The sequence below is a fragment of the Podarcis vaucheri genome, assembly GCF_965113315.1.
Source record: "Podarcis vaucheri genome assembly, chromosome: 9".
NCBI lineage: Eukaryota > Metazoa > Chordata > Lepidosauria > Squamata > Lacertidae > Podarcis > Podarcis vaucheri.
Window position 1 is genome coordinate 62,006,396 of NC_138767.1, and position 9,401 is coordinate 62,015,796.

The following is a 9,401-nucleotide window of genomic DNA, read 5'->3' on the forward strand; positions in this document are numbered from 1 at the left end:
TCCACACAGTATTCAGCTTCATTAATGCTTCAATACTTTCCCAATGCTGCTGCGTCATTGCTGTTTGGAGGAGCACGCTTGCCCGATAGAGCAGCAAAAGGACTAGGAAAAGAACCCCGGACATTTGTGGTGTAAGAACTTAAAAGCGGATTTCAGCCAGAAGCTACAGACCGGGAACAAAGCAGACCACTTTTTGCCTTGCCATTTCGTCACCCCAAATGACCCTCCTTAAGGGACGAAAAGACGCTGTTTGCCACAAATGACTTTATATGATTTTTATTTCAAGAAAACTAGAGTTCAGAAACATATACATGATGAAATGGTGCATATGCTGTTTTAGTGCTCATCTAAAATGGACATTTAACATCAGAAATAGAAGGCTGTAATTCGTATCTCACCTGTTCCGTTTAAATCATTAGCGCTACTTTATGTGCCCTAAAAGCTTCCTGTTTGTACAGGAAAGAGCATTTATGAGCACTTCCTTAATCTCTTCCACCTAGGTGTCTAATTTCAGCATGGTCTCGGCAGACCTCAAAATGGGAAGCAGTTTCCATTCTGCCCACTCACCCTTGGGTGTCACAGCAAGCAAAGAAGTTCTTGAAAATTAAATATGGATTATCTCATCGCTGTAATCACTGGTAGTTGAACTGAGACCGCAAAGCAAAGTTCATGATAAAGCACTGAAGGATGTGCTGGTCACATGTTTCGATAACAACTTCCTGTATTCTCAGCCTGTCATTTGTGATGCTGATTCAAATATGCAGGGAATGTCAGAATATATTCTATGCTATGACACTACATGTGTAGACAGGACTGCCAAATGAACAGGGGAAAAGATGTCTTGGTCTGAACCTGTGCCTTTCCCTGAAGCTTGTTCTGCAAAAATCAGGAGGAGAAGCCCTTTATGGCACAAGAATAAGTGACGTCTGCACATCAGCCTGTTGTCAAAGGCATAGGAGCAGGAGCTGCTTAAAAAGTTGGCAGTCCCATGCAGAAGGTCTGCACTTGCAGTCATCTGCGGTGCGTGGATTGGCAAGGCCAATTGGGGAATTCTAGACAGTGTTTAATATTTTTTTAAAAATCATAATTCCAGGATATAGTTTTAAAAATAGTTCCACAATGGATAATTAGCTTGGGGACCCCCCACCATAGGTGGCAATGACAGGTAGTTTGAAGGATCCATGAAGGTTGCAAATCATGATATCTGAGTTGCCATGTGCAGAGGCAGTCTACTTGCGAGTAACAGGAGGTGGAGGCAAGAGGGGAGAACTGTTCATGTCCGGCATGAGAGTTTTCAAAGGTGTAAGACTGGCCATTTTTGGATACAGGATAATTGGGCCAGAAGGCTAAACCCTGGTATGACCCACCTAGCAAGATAATTCTTATCTTCTTAGAATGTGCGTAGATTGCGGGGATCAGATGAGTGTTGGAGGCAAATCCACCCTCCTTCTCCAACAAAACTGCTACCAGATTACATCCTTGTATCTAGTCAGATTAATGGCAAGATCTAAACAGCCAACAGTTCAAGCTGTTAACAATCCCAGCTAATAAACTTCATGGATTGTTTTCTATGACTTCCCTGCAGGGAAGCTACTGACATTCCCATTTAGTTTCTGTTAAAGGGCGTTAAATTTCATCCTGGGAACTTAAAAATATGTATTACACACTTCTTAGCTTTAGATTCACATATTTAGGTCTCATATATAAATGGTCAGTTACATTTTCAACCCGGCTTTTGGACCCTCCAACAAAACCATATATTTTGTAAAAGTTGCTCTCATTTTTTTTCTTTCTTCTGGCCTTTACCAATGATATGCAGGCAGAATTTCTACAGGTGGAGCTTTGTGAGGAATGGGGTTCCAGGGGTGAGGAACGCTTTGATCCTGTTGAATTTCTGCCCAGCAGAAACCTGTGGCAGACACAGGAAGCCTACCAGAAAAAATAAAATAAATGGTCGCCTCACTAATTCCTTTGTGCTCATATCCCAGGGCAGACAGAAGAGCTGCGTACTTCTTAAAGGGAGAATCTCTGCCTTGAACTGGTATGAAGAAGCAAGTAAGCGTAGCTTGTCTCATCACAATACCACCCAGACAGTAATTTATGCTTGCAGGACTTATTACTTTCTGCCACATAGCTATTAAAAGCATGTCTCACCACCACTGATCTTCAGCTGTGTCAGAATGATCAGAATTAACCCTCCACACTTCAGTAGACAGAATAGTTTTGTCCGATTTTCTTCACACTAGGAATTTGCTTCCGCAGACATCGGGCTGACACCAAATTCAAGTTATAAATTAAACCAAGTTAAACAAAATCAAACAGTGTAGCTATGCCACTGACCCCCCCCCCCAACTCCCCAGGTAATCCTGGGGGCTGTCATGTGTGAGGTGGGTTGGTTGGTAGTTTCAGGAGCCTAATCTCCAGCACCAGTATCAAACTAAAACCCTGGTCGTACTTTGATGAAAGCCATGGCCTTGGAAGAAAACCTGTGCAAGTCTCCATCAGATTTCTCCAATCCATGATGCTTCACTGAAAAGCAAGATTTCCACCGCCGTGGAATAAATACATTCCAAAATCCCCCACAATGCTAACAACGCGCTCCTGTTCAAAAGTCTCCAGTTCAGCTTTTGTTCCGTGATGCCGCTGGGAGCCAAATGGGATCATCGCATCCTTATGGGGAAGGGCAATCCCATTCCGTTCTTCGCAAACGAAGTTCCCACCATGCTGGTCACAGCCCACCACGAATGCTAACACGGTGTGCTCCTGTTTGTCAGCCTTCGCGTCGGTGCCCTTCTGTCGCTCAAAAGGGAGTCTGTTTTGTGAGAGAGGCGGAAAAGGCCAAGTCAGAGTTTAAAAGACCTTGCACTCGTTGACTGAGAAAAGCTTCCTCCGGGCTCGTTTCCTTGCTTGGTTCACCGCTGTCCGGACGGCACACTCAAACACCTTCTGGACGCCCCTGTTGGCAAGAGATGAGCATTCCACAAAGGCCTTTGCTCGGATGTCCCTCGCCAGCCGCTTCCCGAGCAACGGGCTGATGCAGGAGGCGCTGTGAGGTCCCGTCTCCCTCTGGTCAATCTGGGTAGCCACCACCAGAATGGGAATACGAGGCAGGTGCGTCCGGATCTCCGTAACCCATTTGCTCCTCAAGCTGAGGAACGAGTTCTGGTTGGCCACCGAGTAGCACAGGAGAATCACGTCAGCCTGCTGGTAGGAAAGGGGGCGGATGCCTTTGAAGGCATCGCTGCCAGACGTATCCCAAAGGCCTAAGCTGATCTGGGCGCCGTCCAGGAAGACGTCGACCCCGGTGTTCTCATAAACGGTGGGTCTGTAAGTGTCCGGGAAAGTCTCCGAAGTAAAGCGCAGCAGCAGAGCTGTTTTCCCGACTGCCGCATCTCCTACCAGGACACATTTGACCGAATCCAACATTTCCTCAAAGGTTACTTATTCTAAAAGAGAGCCTGGATGAGGACTTCCTGGCGTCCCGCTACTGTGAGCGCCATTCAGTAGGAATCTGCCCAGGTTTCCGCAGTGTTTTCTTGGCAGTTTTGCTCCAGAAGCCGAAATCTTCTGCTCCCCCGCTCAAGATCGACGCTTTTCGGAGAGTTAAACACGTTCTCTACAAAACCAAGAAGAGAGCACAGATGTGATTTTTTTGTTGCAAGTCACAGGTCATTAGAGATTTATTGTGATTAGATTACCCTGTCCAGTTGGCGTGCACAATTCTCCCTACACCTTTTTTCATCCTTATAAAAACCCCTGTGCGGTAGCTTCGAAGGTGAGGTATTACCTCTGGTGTAGCATCAGCACTTGGTAAGCTTTGTTGCCAAGCACATATCTGAAGCTGGGTCTTACAGCTGTTTTTCCAACCCAAGTCCGTTTTCTTAAACTTCTACCATGCTTCTAATGTACGTAAAGGTAAAGGACCCCTGGACGGTTAAGTCCAGTCAAAGGTGACTATGAGGTTGCAGTTCTCATGTCACTTCAGACCGACGGATGTGGCGTTTGTCCACAGACAGCTTTCCGGTTCATGTGGCCAGCATAACTAAACCGCTTCCGGCGCAGTGGAACATCGTGATGGAAACCAGAGCTCACGGAAACACCGTTTACCTTCCTGCCGTAGCGGTACCTATTTATCTACTTGCACTGGTATGCTTTCGAACTGCTAGGTTGGCAGGAGCCAGGACAGAGCAGCAGGAGCTCACCCCATCACAGGGATTCAAACAGCCGACCTTCTGATTGGCAAACATGAGGCTCAGTGGTTTAGACCACAGCGCCACCTGTACCCCATACATAAGGGATAGAAGTACTGGCAAAATACTGGCACCATCAGGAGAACCTTCTAGAGGGTAAGCCAATGTCGGATCCTCCAGACATCGTCGTACTACAACTCCCATCAGCCCAATGGTTCAGGAAGGTGGAAATTGTAGTCCCAAAAACATGTAGAAGGCACCCAATTTGCTTCCCCTGTGAGCATTAGATCCTTCTGTTAGAATTCAGGTCTGCCGCTGAGCTGTCTAGCAGCAGCAAAAGCCATTTAAAACAGTGGAGTGCTGAATCCTCCACTGACCCGCCAATTTTGCCTCCCTCAACTCTTCTCTGCAGCTCCCTGAATTAACAACTGTTCCCTGTAGCTGAGAATGCGGCCGCTTGCTTTTTAGTGAGCTGTTCCAATATTTGTTGTCTTTTTAACAATGCCGTTTTCTAAAATTTAGAGGAAAACAGACAAACAGAACTCAGAGAAAGTATCCACCATCAACTCAAAGGGAAAGCAAAGCTTAATACAGAGGCGACCGTATCATTTTGCGAGAGTAATACAGTCTGCCTCCATTTTTGGATGCCACACAAAGTTCTTTCCATGCTCCCTGAATTAACTGTTCCCTGTAGATGTGGTACCATCAAGAGAAGAATGGCACCTTTAAGATATTAGACTATATAGAACTCGCCAGCATGACAAATAGATTAAGAAATAAAGACATAAGAATTTAAAAGAGGACTGGACATTATATATAGAATATATGGAAAAATATGATAACAAAAAAGTAAGTGGAGCAGACAGGGGAAATAGCAGTAGATGTGACAAAGTGGGACAGTGTAAGGTAATGAAAATAATTTAGTAAAATAAGAAAATGCAGTCAAAAAGACAACAGATAGCGAACCAGAGAAAGAGTGGAAGGAGAGTTTAAATTAAGGCTTATAAGAGTTCATTAAATTGGAGGAACAAGTTATGTTACTATTATTATTTACAAATATATGTCTTATACTTATGTTCTTTCCCCCCTTTCTTATTACCATGTGTTTGACTGTAACATACTATGCATTGATAATATGATAAAACAGAAAATTCAAATAAACAGTTAAAAAAAACTGTTCCCTGTAGCTGAACAGAGAATGTGGCCACTCACTTATAAGTGAGCTGCTCCAATTGTTGTCTTCTTTTATAAAAATGCAGCTTTTCAAAAATTTAGAGAAAATGCCACACAAAGTTCTCTCTCCAGAGGCTTCCTATTGCTGGATAGGAGATGGGGGCTCCTTGATAGAGTACTTCCTTGTCAGGGTCTCCTCACTTACTCCTAACTCACTGTATGTCTTACTTCTAGCCTTTCACATTTTTAAAAATTATTTATAATTTTCATTTAAAACAAACAAATATATCAACAGAAAAAAATAAAGTACCGTATTTTTCGCTCTATAACACGCACCCGACCATAACACACACGTAGTTTTTAGAGGAGGAAAATCCGTAGGCATGCCACCCATAGGCATTCCCTCCATAACACGCACAGACATTTCCCCTTACCTTTGTTATGGTGCAAAAAATACGGTAATTCTTACATATCAAACCTTGATTTCCCTCCCCTTCTTTCTGCGGTTCCCTAAATTTATTCTCCCCCCTCTGCATATCTCAATATATTTCTTCTTTTCTTCATCATCTGTTTCATATAAGTTTTAGAAACCGCAAGTTTTTGCAATAATCCTGCTCATGTCTTAATTTGTTTATAATTTGTTTGTAAATATTCAATAAGTGATTTCCATTCCTTAATAAAAAGGAAAGTTGTTCTTCCGGTAAGTGTCGCCATTTCTGCATAGTCCATTCATTTCCGTAGCTAGCCTTTCACATTTTAATCGCAGATAGGGTTGCCATGTTTTGAAGAGCAAAAAAGAGGACACATTTGCCGACTTCTCCTTTTAAGGATGGATCGCTATGATGACTCTACCCATGGAAAAGAGGGCATATGGCAACCCTGCGCAGTTCACAAGATAAAAACACAAAATCTGCATTCGAAATAAAAACAAAATCAACCCAATAACCCCCTCCTAACACATTAGTGATGTATGGAAGTGAGAGCTGGACCATAAAGAAGGCTGATCGCCGAAGAATTGATGCTTTTGAATTATTGTGCTGGAGGAGACTCTTGAGAGTCCCATGGACTGAAAGAAGATCAAACCTACCCATTCTTAAGGAAATCAGCCCTGAGTGCTCACTGGAAGGACAGATCCTGAAGCTGAGGCTCCAATACTTTGGCCACCTCATGAGAAGAGAAGACTCCCTGGAAAAGACCCTGATGTTGGGAAAGATGGAGGGCACAAGGAAAAGGGGACGACAGAGGATGAGATGGTTGGACAGTGTCCCTGAGCATTTATTTGCCTGGGTATCTCACAAATTCCCTCTCCCTCTCCCCACACAAGGACTTCCAAAGCATTCAGATGCCACTGAGCGTGGCATTTTCCAATTGAATTCGGCAGGAGCAGCACTAAATCCTATCATTTTTATGAGAAAGATGCGTCTTACCTACCCATAGGAGTCACTGCAACCCAGGTGCCTTATTCTCTCGTTAACCACAAAGGCAAACAAAATTCATTTCATCTGTACAGTTAGTGCCTTAACAGCTCCGGCCACAATAAGGTCCGCTGGCAATTGTGGTTTTGCTGCTAAGAGACCAACACAGCTATTCCTCTGGAGCAGATTGTGAACCTCTCGTAGGCAACGTCCGATCCTCGGCGATGTGACTGCCCAGCACTCCGACTTCTGCTTGTCATCGTTTATAAGGCAATCGTTGCATCAGAAGAGGCATTTCCTGCTATGCATGTGCGCAACATGAATGGCTTGAGATAGTCTGACCCAATGTAGCACGCAAGCCTTCTTGGAAAATTTTTGAAAGGGACACTTATTTCTGCGAACCAGCCGTGTGAACAGATTGGCAGATCCATTCAGGGAACAGTCAGAACGTAACACTGGAAACTTAAATGATGTCAGAAAGCTACTTTAACTGTCCGACGAAAGAAGAATGGCATGCGAAATTCATGGACTATGCAGAATTAGACAAAAAGGAAGGATTCGAAACCTGCCGGACCAGAGATTTACAGAAGATTGGAAGAAGTATATGAATTATTTGAAGAGCAACTGTAATCAACAAATTACGCTAGTAGGACTACAAAAAGTTTTGTAAGGAGAAATATACAAAGTGTTACAAAGTAGAAAAAGATAAGAGATGAGTTTGAAATGTAATAGGGAAGATAAGAAATGCATATTGAGAGATTAGATTGGAAAATTTTCAGACAGGATTGATGGAAGTCAAAAATTTGAATAAGATGTAAAAGTATGTTTAATTACTGTTGAAAATGATATGTTAAAAAAACCAATAAAAATTATATATATATATATAAAAAGAAAGCTACTTTAACTGAGTATGAGGGAGGTTAAAGGAAGGAAGACCAGCCAGATTAAGACTTCAGAGTTTTCCCTGGAAACAAGACATACAGTAAGGGGGCGGGGGAACAGACTGATGTTGTCGGACTACAACTCCCATCATTTCTGACCACAGGCTATGCTAATTGAGTTCAGTTGGAACATAGGAAGGTGCCTTTGAACAAGTCAAACCATGGAGGTGGCAGGGATTGAAACTGACCCCTTCTGCTACAAAGTTAGCAAAAATGTACAAGACAAGTTCAAATATCTGCTGGAAATTTAAAGGGGGGAAAAGTACCTTTTATCATATGTGGGCTTGTAAGGTAATAAAAGCTTTCTGGGAGAAGATTTATAATGAAATGAAAAAAATGTTTAAAATAACTTTTGATTAAAAAAAACCCCAGAAGCTTTTTTATTAGGAATTACAGGTACCGACATTCCAAAGGAGCAGAAAAGACTTTTTATGTATGGAACAAAAGCTGCTCGGATGCTACTAGCCCAGAGATGGAAAGAAGATAAAGTCCCTACCAGAGAAGAATGGCAAACCAAGTTGATGGATTATGCCAAGAAGGCAAAGCTGACTGGAAAACTCAGAAACCAAGAGGACAAAAACTTTATAAAAGAATGGGAAGAATTTATAAGTTATCTAGGAGACCACTGTAAGCAGATGGAAACAAGAGCAGGATTTTGACTCACTTGTAGTGTAAAAAACACTATGAATAATATGGTTTAATATAAAAACTGGAGTATGGACTAATATGCAGTTGTAGACATTTAAGATAAGACTCCATGGACGAGATGGGGGGAAGTCGTGAGATTCGGAGAATCTCTACATACAGCATGATTTTATTGAGGTGTGTTTATTTGTATATTTTTATCTTCTGGTCCTGGGAGATCATGGGAGAGACCACAGTGTTGAAGCAGCAGGAGGAGACACCCTGGGCTGACTCATCTCCACCTCTTGACCTCTCCTGACTTTGATTCTGGACAGCTCTCTGCCACAGACTCTCTTCAGCTTCTGAACCTCCTCCTCCCAGTCTTTTCCCTCTTCTCCTTCTGACCACTCATTGCTGACCCACCACCACTCCCAAGGCTTTGAGCTCTCTTGCCTTGGGGGTTCCCCAGCTAGTGTCTACCACCATTCCTCTGTGCCTAACCAGTCCCATGACATCCAGGATTTTTCAGACAGGGTCCCTCTCAGCCTCATGGGGGATTTAACCTGAGACCTTTTGCATGCAAGTAGATAACACAGTAGTGTTCCCAGTAGTGATGTATGGAAGTGAGAGCTGGACCATAAAGAAGGCTGAGCGCCGAAGAATTGATGCTTTTGAATTATGGTGCTGGAGGAGACTCTTGAGAGTCCCATGGACTGCAAGAAGATCAAACCTCTCATTCTGAAGGAAATCAGCCCTGAGTGCTCACTGGAAGGACAGATTGTGAAGCTGAGGCTCCGGTACTTTGGCCACCTCATGAGAAGAGAAGACTCCCTGGAAAAGACCCTGATGTTGGGAAAGGACACAAGGAGAAGGGGACGACAGAGGACGAGATGGTTGGACAGTGTTCTCGAAGCTACCAGCATGAGTTTGACCAAACTGCGGGAGGCAGTGGAAGACAGGAGTGCCTGGCGTGCTCTGGTCCATGGGGTCACGAAGAGTCGGACACGACTAAACGACTAAACAACAACAACAGATAACACAGCCTTTCCTCAACGATA

General features: G+C 43.5%; 1 protein-coding gene and 1 long non-coding RNA gene across 7 annotated transcripts in view; one reads left to right on the forward strand and one right to left on the reverse strand.

Annotated features, from left to right (window-relative positions):
* Positions 1 to 9,401, forward strand: part of LOC309540931 — a 55,383-nt gene that overhangs the window by 9,798 nt on the left and 36,184 nt on the right. The gene's annotated exons all lie outside the window — the stretch shown is intronic.
* RHOH (ras homolog family member H) overlaps positions 261 to 9,401 on the reverse strand; it is a 24,752-nt gene continuing 15,611 nt past the window's right edge. For 4 of the 5 annotated variants that reach the window (XM_082238313.1, XM_082238310.1, XM_082238312.1 and 1 more), the window contains one exon: positions 261 to 3,616. In XM_082238313.1, coding sequence (XP_082094439.1) covers positions 2,851 to 3,426 — 576 coding nt within the window. In that variant the 5' untranslated portion in view covers positions 3,427 to 3,616 and the 3' untranslated portion in view covers positions 261 to 2,850. Of the gene's footprint in view, positions 3,617 to 6,794; positions 7,476 to 9,401 lie in introns of those variants that run through there. The other variant, XM_082238314.1, reaches the window with a different exon arrangement.